Source organism: Diuraphis noxia, unplaced genomic scaffold, assembly GCF_037042655.1.
Source record: "Diuraphis noxia isolate RWA-SAM2 unplaced genomic scaffold, SU_Dnox_SAM2 contig0005, whole genome shotgun sequence".
NCBI classification, from domain to species: domain Eukaryota; kingdom Metazoa; phylum Arthropoda; class Insecta; order Hemiptera; family Aphididae; genus Diuraphis; species Diuraphis noxia.
In genome coordinates, this window is record NW_028301715.1 from 23,156,783 (window position 1) to 23,175,711 (window position 18,929).

The 18,929-nt window shown below is 32.8% G+C and overlaps 3 protein-coding genes across 4 annotated transcripts; 2 read left to right on the forward strand and 1 right to left on the reverse strand.

The window, feature by feature from the left end:
* Positions 1 to 396: 396 nt before the first annotated feature.
* LOC107166031 (tetraspanin-33-like) lies at positions 397 to 6,945 on the reverse strand. 2 transcript variants are annotated; one of them, XM_089229839.1, is made up of 9 exons: positions 6,395 to 6,945; positions 6,011 to 6,224; positions 5,727 to 5,930; positions 4,067 to 4,672; positions 2,567 to 2,740; positions 2,370 to 2,501; positions 2,256 to 2,303; positions 2,067 to 2,183; positions 397 to 1,952 (listed from the first exon to the last, which is right to left on the reverse strand). In XM_089229839.1, the coding sequence occupies exons 2-9, from the start codon at positions 6,104 to 6,106 to the stop codon at positions 1,881 to 1,883; spliced, it is 1,449 nt and encodes a 482-aa protein (XP_089085965.1). In that variant the 5' UTR covers positions 6,107 to 6,224; positions 6,395 to 6,945; the 3' UTR covers positions 397 to 1,880. The 2 variants fall into 2 exon arrangements, with proteins under 2 accessions (XP_089085965.1, XP_015370005.1); XM_015514519.2 differs by lacking the exon at positions 4,067 to 4,672 and having other exon boundaries at positions 6,395 to 6,936.
* Positions 6,946 to 7,147: 202 nt separating this feature from the next.
* Positions 7,148 to 8,524, forward strand: LOC107172487 (uncharacterized). The gene has a single exon (XM_015522774.2). It carries the CDS (start codon positions 7,652 to 7,654, stop codon positions 8,522 to 8,524), a length of 873 nt encoding a protein of 290 aa, XP_015378260.2. The 5' UTR covers positions 7,148 to 7,651.
* A 3,575-nt stretch (positions 8,525 to 12,099) lies between these two features.
* On the forward strand, positions 12,100 to 15,661 carry Snap29 (Synaptosomal-associated protein 29kDa). Its single transcript, XM_089229840.1, has 5 exons — positions 12,100 to 12,567; positions 12,640 to 12,741; positions 14,708 to 14,888; positions 14,960 to 15,070; positions 15,210 to 15,661. Exons 1-5 carry the CDS (start codon positions 12,286 to 12,288, stop codon positions 15,341 to 15,343), a joined length of 810 nt encoding a protein of 269 aa, XP_089085966.1. The 5' UTR covers positions 12,100 to 12,285; the 3' UTR covers positions 15,344 to 15,661.
* The last annotated feature ends 3,268 nt before the right edge of the window (positions 15,662 to 18,929 follow it).

An 18,929-nucleotide genomic window follows, 5' to 3' on the forward strand; every position in this document is an offset into this window, starting at 1 on the left:
GGGATTTGGGTGTCATATCCCCCACTTCATGACCTTTTTATATAGGTGAATAATATTTAATTACCTACTTATTTAATTATAAATATAATTATTTATATCAATGTACTAATATTTAATAGAAAACACATAAAAATCCGAATCTCCTATTAGTAGCTGTCCATAACTAAAATTATATAATTTCACTAACCACTATTGTCATAGAAATAGAGTTTAGCTCTCAAATGATTTTTTTTGGAAATTTTTCGATCCCCCCCCCCCCCCACAAACACACACGGTAGAACCAACTTTGAATAGGAACGCCTAACTGCTAAATAGAATAGGTATAATATAAAAAAATGACTTTAATTTTTTATACATGGAATTTATATCATTTTTGAATAATCAACAATTAGCAGGTAGTGTTAAAAATATATTTTTAATTGTTTATATATTATCTTTGGTAATCTAAACAATAAAAAATAAGTAATAAAAATGTATCACACTTAATTAGCATTATTAACATCACTATAAAACACATATATGCACTATAAATACTTACATTATCATATAAAAATACATCAGATCATATTTTTAAACTACTTTTTAAAGAAGCACCTAACACAAAATATGTCATTTTCGTTTCAAAGTATATTCAATACTAAGAAAAAGGGTGTATAATTAACATAATTCAACTAATTATACTTATGAGTGATGACTATTAGAAATTGAAAATCCATGTGACGTATTTTGGCCATGCATGTGTAAATTAGGTAATTCTATTTACACATGTAAAGGTTGATCAATTCCTATGATTAAATCAGAATTTTAATCTAATATTTGATTTTTTTTCTCAAATTTTTCAAATTGTTACTAGAACTTGGCCAAAAGACATATTATATTATAAATATCTTAATATATCAAGAAAATATTAATTTTGTTTACAATGGATTTTCACTTAATTTGTTTTTAGTAGTACAGTCTACAATAGTTTAACATGTAATAATAATTTGAAGATAGTGTTTTTGTGTTGTGCGCTCTCTTAAGTATTTCAAAAAATATATAAAATATAATTTTGTAAAATAATAAACAAATAATAATAAAATATCACATACTCGATTAAAAAAAAAAAATAATGACAGATGTTATTATAAAATATATGGGAATATTGATAGTATTTCATACTAACATACAGTTATTATGAAGTATCCACTATTTTAGTTACTTGAAGTTGTAATCATCCTGTATAATGTATATAATTATTATGTTTATTGATGATAATAAAATTAATATTAAATAAGTAATAAATCATGGATGAATTTAAATTACAATATAATATAGAAATTACATAGTATTTATGAATCAAACTAATAATGAATGAGCAACAAATAAAGTATAAAATACTAATTCTGAATTAGCATCTTAAATTAAACTATACAAGATAAATATATTGATAAATGTAATCAATACATTCATTGTTTTAGTGCTGGGTAAAGGAAATAATATTATATAATTGTTTATTACATATCTTAGATAACTGAGCCCATTATCACAGGGCGATTTCAAAATTCATTAATATTTTTTTAAATTTATTTACATCTTAAATTTAAATTGACTAAATTAAAAGTTAAAATTAATTTAGCGATATAAAAAAAAATTGTTGGACAATTTAATATTATGAACATTTAAATTATAAAAAACACATACAAATATTTTAAATAGTATTAATTAAAAATTGATAAAAAAAATCAAAATAGTTTTTTTTATATATATATAAAAACACCACTTATGGAATAATTTAGATTTAAAAATGTGTTCTAGTAACTAAATACAGTATTAATTTTATACCATATAATAATTTTATTATGGAAACATCATCTCGTTTCTCATACCTTAATTATTTTTCAAGAAGCCCATCTGGATTTTTGTAAATCAATTTGCCCTTCTAACGTTTTGGCTAAATTAATAATAAGAAGCTATAACAGAACAAATTTACAGTAAATTACTAAAATAGTTTATATTAAAAATTAAGGACAGGGCTTAAAATTGACTGTCCTTCAAAATCCAAACATTATTTAGGTTGTATTTACCTGAGATAGAGCAACACCTAATGCTACTCCTGCAATTGTATATAAATTTCTTTCAGCCCATATACGAATAACTTCAATACATCCACTAGTCCAAACTCTTTTACTAGCTTCGGCAACCTTATACATATCATGAGTTGTATAAACATATAAAAAATTAATACAACATATACTTATTTAATATATACTTACAGAGCTATCTTGAGCACCATAACCACACATGACATTTACAAGTCCTTTCTACAAAATAATAGGTTGCCATAAATATTAAGAATACAGTAAGAATACAGTTAAAGTTATGCTTACTGAGATATCTGTTGCATTGATACAACACGAATAGGGCACCCCACACTTCTCAACGCTTGGTGATGAACAGTTAAAATATTCATTTTTGGACCAATCAATATATCCTTCTGAACTAAGACCACAACATTGAAACTAAAACATATTATATAAATACATTTTTTATCATAAATATGGTATTTCTATTAAGAAATTTTTACTTCTTTCTGAGCAAAATCTATGAGGTTTTGTAAATCTGGATCATCACGGTAAGTGTGAATAATTTTATCAGTGAACGACTCTTCTAAAGTAGCTTGCATGTTATGCGGAAATACAAACCCGATAATTGCAATTCCCATTTCGAGTAGAAAGAATATTAAGAGACACAATGAGTACTGAAAAAAAAAGTTTCATAATAAATTATCTCATTACGATATATTTATCAGAGCATTTGTATACTTATAATATTTAACTTCAAGAATAAATATATTTTGAAAAGTAAGAGTTAAAGCACGTCTAATACTTCCTTGGCTACTGCTTAGTTGTACAATTTGAAACTTGGCTACCTTGTTACAAGAAACTAATTAAAACTAAATTAGGTTATGTTTGATTAGTTTTATTTTTATTAATTTAATGTTCAACATTCAACAATAATAAGAATTCATATAGAATCCCCTAGCAGTGTTTAATCCTATTTGGAAATAATTACAAAAAATAAAATAAAATATACATGAACAAACCAACATCCGGCTTGGTTTTCAAAAATTTGATACCTATTAAAAAAAAAAACTAATTTTCTATCAATCTAATTTTATAGCCATTAATTAAGGAAGTCCCAATCTTATCAACAACATTTAAACATTATAATATTGTGCATTATTCAACTTGACTACCACCTGCAACAATATAAGTAAGAGCAGTATCATAGTTTATTGAGAAATTAGTCACAGTAGGTTATTATTTTTCACTAGATTAGTTAGAAGGAAGCCATACTATTCACTATACTTATTTTTATAATAAAGGCAGTTTATGCTTCAGACTAATTTACTAAAATGTAGTCATTGAATTAAATTTTGAAATGGAAATTTTAACAGACCATTCTTCCAATTCCAAATAGCCACAAGATAATACAGTTTTCTTCCACACGCCTTAGAAATTACATGAAGCATAATTCATAACAAGTGGCAATATTACAGAAAATTTGAGGTATAATAGATTCATGACAAAGTATAACTTATAGGCAAAAATATACATATATTGTCAAAAAATAAGTAAGTAGTCTGTATAATATAATTTTTAAAATACAATTTAAAATTCTTAAGATAATTTATCCATATGACTTTATAATAAAACATCTTAATTTACTGTATTTGCTAAAAAGTTTAAAATTAAGAATTAACTTTTGTTAGTTCAGGAAGGTAGTAATTGAAATAAAAAAATTCCATTTTTCTGATTAATTTTTCAAGAAATATTTCATTTCTCTTAACATTAACAGTTATGCAGTCAGATTTTGTGCAAACAAATAAATCACATTCCTCCATCCCAGTACAGTACATCTGAACTTGACACTGTGTAAAATAAATGTGATTTTGTTTTAAATCAATAGTATTGTTTTCTTCATTATATTTCAAGTATGGAACTCTTAGCTTTCCATTATCTTCATCAATCAATAAGGTATCTTTACAAGTGTATGGACATTTTATCTCCAATAATTTTTTTACTTTATTGTTATGAATAACTAAACCATCTGGACTTGCACAAATCCAAGGTTGATTTTGATGAACTACTAGGCCACACTTTATAACACGTACATTATGTACAAGTGAATACTTTTTAGAAGCAAAATCTTCCATTTTCATTCCATATTCCACATATTTTAAACCTTTTCCTAATATTGTTTTGTCTTTTATAAACCGCTCAGCCAATTCCTCATTTCTATTACGTCTTGTACAGATCTGATGAGCTTTTGAACTTGCCGAGAGTCTTGTTTGCCTATGCAACCGCCAAGCACTAATGTTTGATTGCTCTATAGTGCTAAGCATAAGGTTAAGTATTTGATCTCTATCAATAATAACATATTTTTTATAAAATTTCAATTGGCTTTCATTCATTGGTTTTAAGCTATTCGTGTATATTGGAGACTTGGCTTGAATATAAAGTAATTCATCATAACAATCAAGAAGCTTAAAAATAATTTTATCATTGTTCATGCGCTCTGACTTCTTTAATCTATCAGTATTTTTTGTACTGAAATTTGATATATGTGAAACATTTAAATTGCTGACACAAACATTTGCATTCTGAGCAGCAATATTTTTGGAAGGTAACTGAAATTAAAGGGAATTATATTAAAATTTAAGGCTGATAAGATTGATTTATATTAACCAAGTTTTAATAAGTTAAACATAAATTTAATACATATTAATTTCTACATCAAAGAAAAAAGTAAAAAAATATGTAACTCACTATCCTAATAATTCTAAGCCATTTTTGAGATATTTCACTTAACATTATTTATTTATTTTTAACACTAACATAAAATAATAAAACAAATTAATAAAAATGAATAAATAGATACTACCTACTTACCTATCAATAAAGAATTATGAGTACATTAAAATAACAATTCAAAATATTTAAAAATTCACAGTTATTAAGTTAATTAATATTATATAAACTCCATGGAAACATCAAAAAATGTTTGTGTTTGTAGTTAGCCAAATTTTAAACGCACACTAAAATGTCTAAATAAAAGTTTTTTTTGAAATTTGTAAGCTTTTCTGAGTATTCTGTTAATAGAAAACTTGAACCCAAAAATGCCCACTATTTAGATGTGTTTGCTGACTAAAGGTAGGTTAGAGGAGTTTCACTTTTAGACCATACAGTATGAATAGAGCAAAGAACCGAATTCTCCCAAATAAAATGGTTGTATATATAAACGAGTCTCTGAATTAGACTCTCGATATGCTCATAATTGGGGCGAACTATTGCATATTTAGCTGTCAATTGATTTATATTTATATAGTATATCAATTCAAGTAGATAAATATGCAACATTCTCATTGTGTGTGGGCAATTTTATTTGTATAATTCAAACTCTTTGGTAACGTCTACAATATGCTACAAACTATTGGGACATGGGTCTATCCACAGTATTTGATCTAAAATGACACTGTGTACTAATTAGTTAGATGTTACAATAGTTAAAAACATGTGATTCTTTTATGGTTGAACACAAAATATTAATCTCATATTTATTTAGATATCTACACAAATAAGTAATGGTATGCTACATTTTATAACAACAATTTGCTATAAAAACTCTGATGATGGACTATTAATAATTTGAACACTATGAAACATAGGGTAAAATATACTCACAAATTTAAGAAGTGTCGTATTTTCACGTAGAGCACCAATACATCCGGCAAAGCTAACAATGAATATGATTTGTCCGGCTATGATCAGAACTAATGAGATATTGAGTATAACGTCTGAGAAGGTGTTTAACTTTATAGAACCCATAGTATTCCATTTTTCATAAAATGCAAATGTACCAGCTGCCACCAATAAACCGCCAAACAACTAAATTAACAATAACACAGGGTTTTTAATGGATTTAAAATTAATTATTTGAAAAACTATAATAAATGATAAACATATACCCAAAATAAAAAGTTCAGCAAAAATATCATGTACTTGACGCAAGGGCTAACGTATGTGAAATTGCTCACGCGTCTCCGATTCATTGCCACGGGCATGTTTATTTTACGGATATGTTCAATTCACACTAAACAAGTTAAGGTCACTATTGTATCGTATACCAACATCAATAGAACGATGTGAAAGACTTGTTGCAAGAAAAGATATTTATATTATCTACAAAACAGAAAAACAATATTCACTATTCAGTAACAATAATTATGGTGAGTTGGACATGGCTAATTTTTGTCTAATGAGCAATGAGCTAATGATCTCGACATCATGCAAAACAATGCTCCAGCCTATGAAACACTGGAACAAACGATGATTGTTATTAAAATTATTACCGTTTTTCTTGTTTGTAGTTAGTCGTGAAGTTATATTTGATATTTATGCGTTGTCTACGGCCACGGACGATACAACGACACACGCCCAGATTGTCCAGAAATGGCAGAAATTAGCAGCGACTTTTCCGGAATTTAATGATATCACAGGACAAGACTCCAACATGATAATATTTAATTATGGATCATATTTATATTTTGTAAGAAATGCCGCCTGTTGTTGTTGTGAGACGTGGGTGAGATCAGTAGTCGTGTCGCAGTACCCACTGGCCACTGGCTACTAGCCGAGTGTAGCAGTAGTAGTCGTCGAACAAAGGAAGCGATGAGTACAGTCCCAACGATCTACTTTGTCAGTTTGTAGTTTGTCTTGACTCTTGAATACGAGCATGGCTAAATAATTTATTTAGCCATGAGTTATGAGTAGGAGCAAGAACTAACTGTTGAAGTTTAATAAGTTTTTTAGTATTTACTAATTAGTAAACATAGATTTGACATGTAAACTATATAACTATATAAGTATAGACTATAGACTACAATGACCTCAGTACCTCTCTCTCAATTCGCCAACAACTAAAATCTATTGTTATAATTCAGTGATAACAACATGCAAAGAAGTTCGAAACTTCAAAACACAGGGTAATTTAAAAAATAATATATTTATATATATATATATATGTATAATGAACTGTACCTTGATATTCTGTGATATAACTATATATAGTTAGTTATATCATATTATCATGTTTACTACCAAGTACCAGACTATCTAGGTATTTGTGGTGACCCACAGCGACAACAATGTTACCGCGGTATCAGCGCGTCAGCCGCCGCAAGCTGCGCGCCCCTCCTTTTAATGTTATATAAGCATCACCTCCATGACACGACCGCGGTCGTACCACACACACACTGTTTTTTCTCTCCGTTCGCACGTACGTTACGCAACGCACGCTCTCCGTCGCGTCGAATTGTTCCGCCTTATTACCCAAAAAACCACGTTTATTGTATTGCCTGTTAATATTGAATTTTTTTATTGTTAATTTTGACTACGATTATACTTGACTTGAATAATCAATTTGTTTTCATTTATTATTACATTGGTAACCCGTCAACCGACACTTATAACCAAATTGGTGACCTCGACAATTCGAACACACAACACGTTCGGAAGACCACCGCGAACGACATCGAAGGTTCCGGCGTGTTGATCTCGGTCTCGTTGCACCAACACGCGTGTTATATTTTTCTTTTTTAATCCACGCAATGAGCCAGTTTGACATTTTTGCTACCGACGGCGAGGTTCCGAACGAAAATCGCGTCGACCCGAACGCTGCGTCCGCTCAACAACAACCGTTACACGTTCCCGGCCTGATACCGCCTCCACAAAATATTTCCGCGATCGAACACGTGCGTCTTCCCGGATTTTGGCGACACTCGCCACAGCAATGGTTCACGCACGCCGAAGCTGTCTTCCATAGCAACCGGATAAGAGCAGATCTGACCAAGCTGAACCACGTGCTCACGGCATTAGACGAGGATGGGATTCGAACGGTGTCGGACCTGCTAGGCCCGAACGCGCAGTATTCGGCAGTACGGGATCGTCTCATTTCGGCCTACGCCGTTCCACAAGCGACTCGCTTCCGCACCATTGTTCAACACGGGGGCATGGGTGACCGCCGCCCATCGCAAATGCTCCGAGACATGCGAAGTGTCCTACCCGAAGGAATCGGCGACGCCGCGCTTAAAGAGTTCTGGATGAAAAAACTACCTCCCACCATTCTCACCGTTATCTCCGGACTTGACGGACCTTTGGATACCTTAGCCGAGCGTGCCGATCGCGTGATGGACGCGAGCGCCGGACGCGAAATCTCCGTCGTTTCCTCGCCCAATACACTCGAGCATCGATTCCAAACGATGGAAAGTGCAATTACCGCGCTAACCTCACAAATAGCCGCCCTCGTCACGTCGCAGTCGAGGCAAGAACAGCAATCACGGCAAAGAATTTCTACGCGTTCACGGTCTCGAAACCGCTCACAATCGCGCCATCGAAACAAGGACTTTTGTTACTACCACAACCGTTTCGGGAAAGAGGCAAAAAATTGCCACGACCCGTGTAGCTTCCGTTCGGAAAACTAGTGGAAGCGGCGGAGGCCCCGCTGACTTCCGCCGCCCGCGCAACACGCCGCGTGTTCGTCAGCGATACGCGTACCGGCCAGCGGTTTCTTGTCGATTCCGGTGCTGAAATATCCGTGCTACCACCTACCGCAGGCGTGCGCCTGTCTTCCGACATAGTTCTGACGGCCGCCAACGGTACACGGATAAAAACGTATGGTCCTAAAACGCTACGTCTGTGTTTGGGTGTTAAACGAACGTACGCTTGGACGTTCGAGATGGCAGATGTCGCCCGCCCGATCATCGGTGCTGATTTTTTGCATTATTTTGGACTGCTCATTGACGTTAAAAATCATCGCCTCATCGACCCGTCAGACCAGAACGTAATTCAAACTATCTCCGTAGACTGCGTCAGCGCACCGACACTCGTCGTTTCACACACACATAAGTGGACCGAGCTGTTGCAGACTTTTCCCGACGTCACTCGCGAATCACCGGTACCCGTCAAATTCAAACATAACGTGGTTCACGAGCTACGAACCACCGGACCGCCATTATTCGCACGCCCGCGACGCCTACCACCCGAGCGCAGTCAGGTCGCACGCCGTGAGTTTGACTATATGCTCAGCAAAGGTATTTGTCGCCCATCATCTAGTGCCTGGGCTAGCCCACTTCTGCTGGTGGCAAAAAAGGACGGCGCATGCCGACCCTGTGGCGACTACCGACGTTTGAATGCCGTAACCCGCGCTGACCGGTACCCGTTGCCACATCTTCATGACTTTACGGCACACTTGGCAGGTCGAACGTTGTTTACTAAGCTAGACCTGGTGAAAGCATACCACCAAGTACCCATAGCCGAGCATGACATACCCAAGACCGCAGTTACCACGCCCTTCGGATTATTCGAGTTTCCGGTGATGTGTTTCGGCCTGCGAAACGCGGCACAGACTTTTCAACGCGTTGTCAATGAAATGCTGCGCGGTCTTGACTACGCCTTCGCATATATCGACGACGTCCTCATCGCGTCACGTAACGAACTCGAACACGAGAGACACGTCCGCGCAGTGTTGAAGCGGCTCCAAGAGTTCGGCATGTCGATTAACCCCGCTAAGTGCGTTTTTGCCGTCACCTCGCTAACGTTCCTGGGTCATGTAATTAACAAGGACGGTTGTCAGCCCAACCCAGATCGTGTCGACACTATTCACCGATGGCCACTTCCGGCGACCAAAAAAGGCCTACAACGGTTCCTAGGTTCGGTAAATTTTTATCGTAGATTTATCCCAAACGCCGCGGAAATGCAGACCACGCTGTACAACTTAGCAGCACAAGTCAAGAAGAAAGACGGACCGTTACAGTGGAACGACAGCACCCGCTCTGCATTCGATACCTGTCGCACAGCCCTTGCCGACACAGCAAACCTAGCTCACCCTAAACCAAACGCAGAACTACGCCTCAGCACAGATGCGTCCAGCACATCGATCGGCGCCGTGATCGAGCAAAGAAACGGTAACGACTGGCAACCACTAGGTTTCTTTTCAAGGAAGCTCACCAACGCAGAAACACGGTACAGTACGTACGATCGTGAGTTACTCGCGGCATATAGCAGCACCCGCTACTTCATCCACCTCATCGAAGGCCGCCTAACCACCTTATTCACGGATCACAAACCCCTCACGTTCATGTTCACCCACAAAAGCGAGAAGTACGTAGACCGGCAGGTGCGTCAAATATCATTTCTGTCGCAGTACATTCACACCGTTAAGCACATTCAAGGCACCGACAACGTCGTACCCGATGCATTGTCGCGACTTGAAACAGCCGCATTGCACAGCGGACCGCCCGATCCAGCACAATGGTCAAAAGCTCAAGCGGACGATCCGGAGCTACAACGAATTTTGGCAAATCCTGACAAGTGTGCGTTACGGTTGCAAGCGCGAGACACACCGTATGGACCGATTTACGCCGATTTTTCGACCGGCACTACGCGCACGTACGTACCGGCCGCCTACCGCCGCAGTGTTTTTGACGCTTTACACGGCCTCGCGCATGGTGGTCAAAAAGCAACGTCGCGGCTGATCAACTCACGTTATTGTTGGCCGGACATCAATCGTCAAGTTGGCCGATGGGTAAAGTGTTGTGTACAGTGTCAACGAGTCAAGACGGGCAAACACACAGTATCGCCGATTATACCGTTTTCGACGGCGGAACGCCGATTCAGTCATATACACATTGACCTCGTAGGACCACTTCCCCCATCAAACGGAAACAAGTACCTGCTCACATGCATCGATCGGTACACACGTTGGCCGGAAGCTTGGCCGCTTGAAAATATGTCCGCCCACGCCGTCGCCGTCACCTTAGTGAACCAGTGGTTTTCGCGTTTCGGTTTACCCGACGTTGTCACGACGGACCAAGGACGACAATTCGAGGCCGACCTGTTCCGGGCGCTGTCAGAAACGTTCGGGATACAGCACGTGCGTACCTCCCCGTACCACCCCCAGGCAAATGGTATGGTCGAGCGACTACACAGAACTCTCAAAGACGCGCTCACCACACAAGAGTCCGCTCATTGGAGCACCAAGCTGCCGTTAGTTTTGCTCGCCTTGCGCAGTACGGTCAAGTCGGACATCGGACTAGCCCCAGCGGAATTGGTATACGGCACTTCACTACGGTTGCCCGGCGAGTTGTTCAACCCCGCACCACCAACGCCGAGCCCACCGGAACTTATCGCAACGTTGCGCGACAGCATGGCACAATTACGACCTACGCCCGGTACGAACCACAATACGAGACGGTCAATATTCGTGCCAAAGGACCTGTCCAACGTCAGCCATGTGTTCCTTCGAATAGACGCGGTCAAACCACCTCTGCAACCGCGCTATGAGGGACCACACGCAGTTCTAGAGCGAAACGAAAAAAACTACAAGCTGCAGTGCAACAACCGCCGAGTATGGGTTTCCGTCGACAGGCTCAAGCCAGCATTCGTGCTCCGCGAGAACCCGTCGCTGACCGACCACTCTTACGCCGCCAGCACCATCACAAAAAAAAAAAAACAAGTCCGTTTTTTACTTCCCGGGGGGGAGTAGTGTGGTGACCCACAGCGACAACAATGTTACCGCGGTATCAGCGCGTCAGCCGCCGCAAGCTGCGCGCCCCTCCTTTTAATGTTATATAAGCATCACCTCCATGACACGACCGCGGTCGTACCACACACACACTGTTTTTTCTCTCCGTTCGCACGTACGTTACGCAACGCACGCTCTCCGTCGCGTCGAATTGTTCCGCCTTATTACCCAAAAAACCACGTTTATTGTATTGCCTGTTAATATTGAATTTTTTTATTGTTAATTTTGACTACGATTATACTTGACTTGAATAATCAATTTGTTTTCATTTATTATTACATTGGTAACCCGTCAACCGACACTTATAACCAAATTATATTTACTATGCATCACGGTTCAAGATATATCTTAAACCGTGCTATACATTACTCAACATTACAACTACTATAATTGTCTACGATAAATGAATAAATGATTTGTACGTCATCACTCATCATATGACTTTACGGCACAACAATATTGTTTAAACCTATGGCATTATGCAATATTGCAGTTAAGAAATAACAAATTATATTTTACTCTACGTACCTACTCTACCCTGAGACACCATTTTTACTTCTTAAGTGATTTTTTACATTTTTTTCTCTTGTCACATTAATTATTAATATTATAGGTACCTAGCTGTATAATTTTTTGTATTTCATAATTGTTTTTTGCAAAATGTCTAATAACCGATACGTAAGTAATTCGACACGAGGGATATTCGACGACGATGACGATGTAGACGACAATGAATTTTTGTCCCGAGTTCGACCCAACGTCGGTTATAGAAATGACCTTTTAGGCAATAATTTTGGTAATCAAGAATTAGAAAATGCACATAGACAAAAGCAACAAGTTGTTGAAACAACGAGAGATGTAGAACAAAAAACTTTACAGTCAACTGAAAGAACATTGCGCTTACTCAGGGAATCTGAAAATATTGGTACTGCAACAGCTGAAGTAAATTATTTTAAGTAAATATGTTAAAACAAATGGAAATAAATAATAATATTTGTGATTTTACTATTACAGGAATTGGTCAGACAAAGAGAACAACTGCAAAATACTGATAAACGACTTGACGAAATCAATTCTAATTTACGTATCAGCCAAAAACATATACAAGGAATTAAAGTAAATAAATTATAATTAATATTAAAAAATTCCACGGATACCTATATTAGATAAAATTAAAATAACTTTTATTTCAATTTACGCCTTGAATTTATTACTATAACTTATACTTAAGATTTCAGATAGTCAGCCCACTATTTATTTTCACTCTAAAACCAATCAAATCTACATTCAAATTTTTGTTTAGCTGAATAACTGATTATTAACTTATAAAAGTGGATTAAGTGAATCAAACCCAAAGTTAGGAACATAATCTGTGTTTGGATGTCAGTTTTTTTTTTTTTTTTAAATATTTCTATTTTTCTGTAATACATAAGCATTTTTAAATTGTAATATTTTACAAAGGTAATCATAAAAAAGTCAATTTATTATCACAAATTATGTTCATAACTTGAAGTTTAATGATATAAGGTCAATTCACTCTTATATTAAAATTTGTCTTCAGAGCCGGCCCAAGGTATTTTGACGCCCCGGGCAATTTTTTGAAAGGCGTCCTTAATCAAATGCTCCATAATATATTTAATACATTTTATACTTACTCACATATTTTGTTTAAAATTCTTATATTTATGGATAGGTAAAGGATTTCAAAACTTATTTGGATACAATTTATAGACGTATCGGCTGTAACACATACTTTTTTTGGTTTTCCCGAGATAATAATTATATTATATCATTGTATATTATTTTTTAATTATTTGTAATATAATGATAAAAACTGGAAAGTGGAGTAAAATCTATAAAAAAAAATATATAACAGAATATTCCGGCATAGATAATTTAGTCATTTAGCTATATTATTGTCAATTTGAATAAATATTACGCTAAAATTTATAAAATATTCGTATATTAAAAGCGCCCCAGGCAACCGCCCGGTTTGCTCGTATCTTGGGCCGGCACTGTTTATCTTCACAAAATTGGATCTGCTGAATGCAGATCTGTCATGTTTTGTGTATGTTAGAGATTGAAAACAAATGGTGTGTTGACATTCTCTATATGATTTATGGTTAAACTATTATCAATTGTCTTTACCTATACTATACAATAATTAATTTAATAGTGCATCAGAGTATTTATGGTTTTTTAAATTTTTAACTGTTTAAGTTAGGTTCTATCATGGACATATAAAACAATTAAATAAAAGACCATATTAATATTGAAGTCAGCAGCCATATACCAACAGGGCAATGTTGACAATGTTTCTATTATATGAAACTATGAAAATAAATTCATTATCTGTATTGTCATCAGTATACAGGGTGATTTTTTTATCGAAGAACACTCATTGTTTAAAAAAATATTAACTTTTTTCAAAATATTTTTTTACATAGTTTCAAGTTGTTAAAAAACAAACGTTTTTATTAAAATATTATATTTTTAAATATTTTTTATCCTTATCATTTTTAAGTTTTTTACTTTTCTGAATGACAACATAGAGTTTTAATTTCATATCCCAAAGCAGAATATTTTTCTAAGTATTTTGATTCATAAAAATCGAATTTAGGATGAATAGTTTATGAGTTATAACTTATAAGTATTTAAAGTTTAGACAAGCGGAGTAGTGGACAAACATTTTGCAGGTAACCCCGTACCACTCCATTCTGCCAATCTAAACTTTAAATACTTATAAGTTATAACTAAATTAAAACTCTATGTTGTCATTCAAAAAAGTAAAAAATTTAAAAAATGATAAGGATAAAAAATATTTTGAAAAAAGTCAATACTTTTTAAATAATGAGTGTTCTTCAATAAAAAAAATTACCCTGTATAGATCTAGTATATATTGAGTTAAATATTAAATGTTGGGATATGGTTGCATATTTTTAATGTGCCCATGGGAATATGATATGCAGTCTCCTATCTAGTTGTTTTATATGTCTATGAGTGCTTTCATTTATAAAAAGAAGTTTTTGGATATAAATAATATTTTATATTATTTTTAACTAATTTTATTTGTATTTTGTAGAGCATTTTTGGAAGTTTTAAAAATATGCTCAGTGGTAAATCAAATTTACCACCACGTAGTGCATCAACTGAAGTTGAGCCAACAGGGATAGCTCCATTAACAAATGAAATACGTAGAAGTACATTGAGTGAAACCTTAACACAAGCAAATTCTAATATTAGCTCTATGGATCAACATCCTGGTAAACATATATAATCATATTTTATTTGTTCACAAGTTTTATGATAATAAAATTTTGAAATTTTGAACTAGGTTTAAGAATAAGGGGTTTAGTAGATAATGAATCAACTTCACCAACTGATGTCCAATCCCATTTGGATAACAATTTGGATGAAATTCTTGGATCAGTAACTCGATTAAAAGGTATATAAATAATATTAATTAATTTTGCTTAAATGAGATGTATATTTTTTAATAAAAATAATATATTGCTTTATATAATTTTGAGTAAATAAATATATATTATCTTGTTTCTTTTTAACATCTATTATTGTATTTATAGATTTAGCATTGGGACTTGGTGGAGAAATTGATTCTCAAAATGATTTAGTTGAAAACATACTAAGTAAAGCAGACAAAGCAGATATAAATATGGAACGCCAAAACAAAGAGATAAATCGTATTTTGAAAAAATAACCAACAATATCGAGCAACATTCCTATCACATTAGATATATTTGTAGCATAAGACTCCTATTAAAATTACTTATAATTCCATATCTTATTTATAAATTTATAATGAACCTTACTTCTCTATTTATGTTTATATTACCTGTTTTTTATGTTAGATATGAAGTATTACTGTGTTAGAATCATTGAAGTATGAAATTATATGAAATTATAATATTTGTCAATTCCATAAATGAAGAAAAAAATGTATATCAATTATATTTACCTATTATTCATTTGTATACTAATAAAGTAATAAGTAATAAATAATATATTTGCACAAATATATGGTGTTAAAATCTTTCATGTCAATAGTTATACTTTTTATTTTTTTAAATTTGAATTTTATGTGATTTATAACTAAACAAATTCAAATCACATTTTATAAATTATTCTTAGGGCTTGAAATAATGAAACTAATTAAATAACTAAAACTTATATAATCATAAAAAGTCTTTAATTTATTTTAAATTCTAGGCTCAGCAAAAAAATGTAATGATATTACAATGGTGTTTCTTTTTTTTTTTCTGTCATCGACTTTTAGGGTAGCAAAAATTGTCCAATTTTCTACTTGAGAATGTTTTCTGGTATGAAAGCAAATCTAGTTAGTAATATGTAGGGCTCTGATGTTATTGCACTAAAAATATTATAAAATTGATTGCATAATTGTTGTGAAAAAAACCAAAAATTTCAATAAAAAAATATTTTGAACCAAAAAAATAAAAAATATACTAACAAATTATTTTATGAAATATATTAAGTCATTTTATTAAGTAATATTATAAAGTTTTATTAGATAGGTTTTAATTGAGAAAATAATAAAAAAGATTGAAATTCAAATTCTCGTCAGTTGTCATTAAAAATCTGGTAAATTGTGCGGTCTTCTTATTTTTTCAGAAATCTACAAATAATTTTAAAAAAATGTAAAACTTTTTATTTAAACTATTTTTGATTTGTTTTTTTTTACCTTACCTTAAAAATTATTGCACTGTATAATCTAACAAAAAAAAGTGAAAACATAAAAAAATATATAAAATTGTATTGAAAATGACGACAATCAACAAAATTGCAATAAAATTGAAAAAAGGTCAAAAATTGCAAAAAGTTGAACTTAAAATTTTTATATATTAATTGGTACTCATTTGAAACAAATTTATAACTCATTTAGCAACGAATCGGAACAATAGAAAAAAAATTGCATATGCAATTAAAAAATTAAAAATTATTAAAAAAAAAAATTACATATGCACATCCAAGCCCTAGTAATATGTGTTTTGGAGGTCAAAAAATTATATTATTTCTGATGGCAATATCGATCTAGTTGAGAGTAATTTTGAGAGAAAAAAATTTAAAATAATTGAGAAAAAAATAAAATGTCTACAAAATTATTATTTTAATGTTTTTCGCTCAATCAATAAACTTGAAAATGTCGTACTCGTACAAGGTTCTTCATAAGTCGTTTTATTAGCAAGTAAAAATATTTTTTACCACCATTTTAAGTTAAAAAAAGGCGGGAAAGTCGTGGATGTCGCTCTGCTGTACAGTATATAGGTTACAAGTGGGTTACTGTAATAGATGGAATTAAATTTGAATCCAATGATATTATATCATTGTATACGAAAAATGATTCTGAGCGAAGACGGTTTATCTGTCTAGGGTATATTATAGATTATTAAAAATTTTCAAATCTTAGATTTAAAAAGAAAAATTTTTATGAATTTCTAGCATAAAATAATTTATGAATTTTCGTGATTTTTACGTATGTTGTCAAAATTCAAACTTTGAATCCTTGTAAAAAAAAATTGTGACTATGAATTTATTTTCTTTTTCAACTGCTATTGTTAAAATGTGTTAGAAGCCTTGTATTAAATTTTCAAGCTTTTCTACCAAACAAATAAATTTTTATCGATATTTATAGAAAAAAAAAACTAAAAAAGTTGAAAAATTAAAATGTCAGTAAACAGCTCAAAACAAATCTAAATATTTTGAAAATTTTATCAAATATAGAAAATGCCTATATAAACATTCAGTGAAAATTTCAAATATCTGCGGTCATTTGTTTTAGACTTTAGAGTTACACCAAAATAAAAAAATCACTAATTGTGAAGTCCAGTGAAAATCCAATGTTGTAAAAATTTAAATTCCAAATGCTCATAAAAATTTAATTTGAATTTCCGGTGGACTTTTTATTTGTGATAAAGATTGACAAACTTTTAAGGAATCTTGTATTAAATTTTCAAATCTTAGATTTAAAAAGAAAATTTTTTATGAATTTCTAGCTTAAAATAATTTGCGAATTTTCGTGATTTTTACGTATTTTGTCAAAATTCAAAATTTGAATGCTTATAAAAAAAAATTGTGACTATAAATTTATTTTATTTTTCAAATGCTATTGAAACAATATGTTAAGAGTATTGTATTAAATTTTCAAGCTTTTCTACCCAACAAATAAATTTTTATCGATATTTTTTTAAAAAAAATTAATAATGATTGAAAATTGCAAATACCTATGCATAGTTCAAATTGTCGAAATTTTTTGAAAATTGCATGGTGGATAGAATATACTTAAATAAAAATTCGGTGAAACTTACATGTATTTATGGTCATTTGTTTTAAAGTTACATCAAACACCAAAATCGATTTTGTCGAAAACTGAGTGTGCGTAAAATTTCCCGTTTTTCCCTTAATTTTTTAGTTTGTTTATCCCGATTATTTAGAAAAATATTAAGAATTTTTTACTTTTAACTCCCCAAAGTACCAACTAGATTCACTTTCTGATCAAACGAGGTACTGAAAACTGAAGTCAAAAATCGAAGCACTTCTACTGTTCACCAAAACGTGACACACAAAAAAAAAAAAAAAAAATAAAAACATACATCATGGTAAAATCAATACATTCATCGCTCCGCTCAGAATCTAAAATGTTGGATATTACTATAAAATATATGGGAATATTGAAATCCTCTTCATAAAAACAGTAAGTATTTCATACAAATATGCAATTATGGAATCAACTCGTATGCAGTCAAATTTTAAATCTATAGCGTAGATACCTAGGTGAGTAGGCACACCTAAGTGATTAGGTACCTACCTAAAGGTCAGAGCAGGTATACATAACTATGTGTTTTCATGAAACAGTCTAATAGATCTATATAGAAGCGCCTACCTATATTAATCAGTTAACCTACTGCCTATTATAAGAAATTATAAAAAGCATTTTTAAATAATTACCAATATAAATTATTCAATGTAAAACCAATATAAAATATATTCCTCACAGACAGGCACGTAACTTAGGGCGCGGGTGGCCTGGTTTGGCCTGGCCACCCAAAATATTTACAGGCCACCCTTATGGCCACCCCATTACATTGAAATATTTTTGAAATACCCAAGGCTCAAATAAATGGGTAAAAAAATTAAACATATTTTAATATTTCTATTATCATATTTGTTATTGTTACATAATTGTCTTTCAGAACACTAGGGCAGGTTACCAGATATCAAAATTCAGAATAGAAATCGTACATACATGTTAGTCGTATTCGTCGTATTAA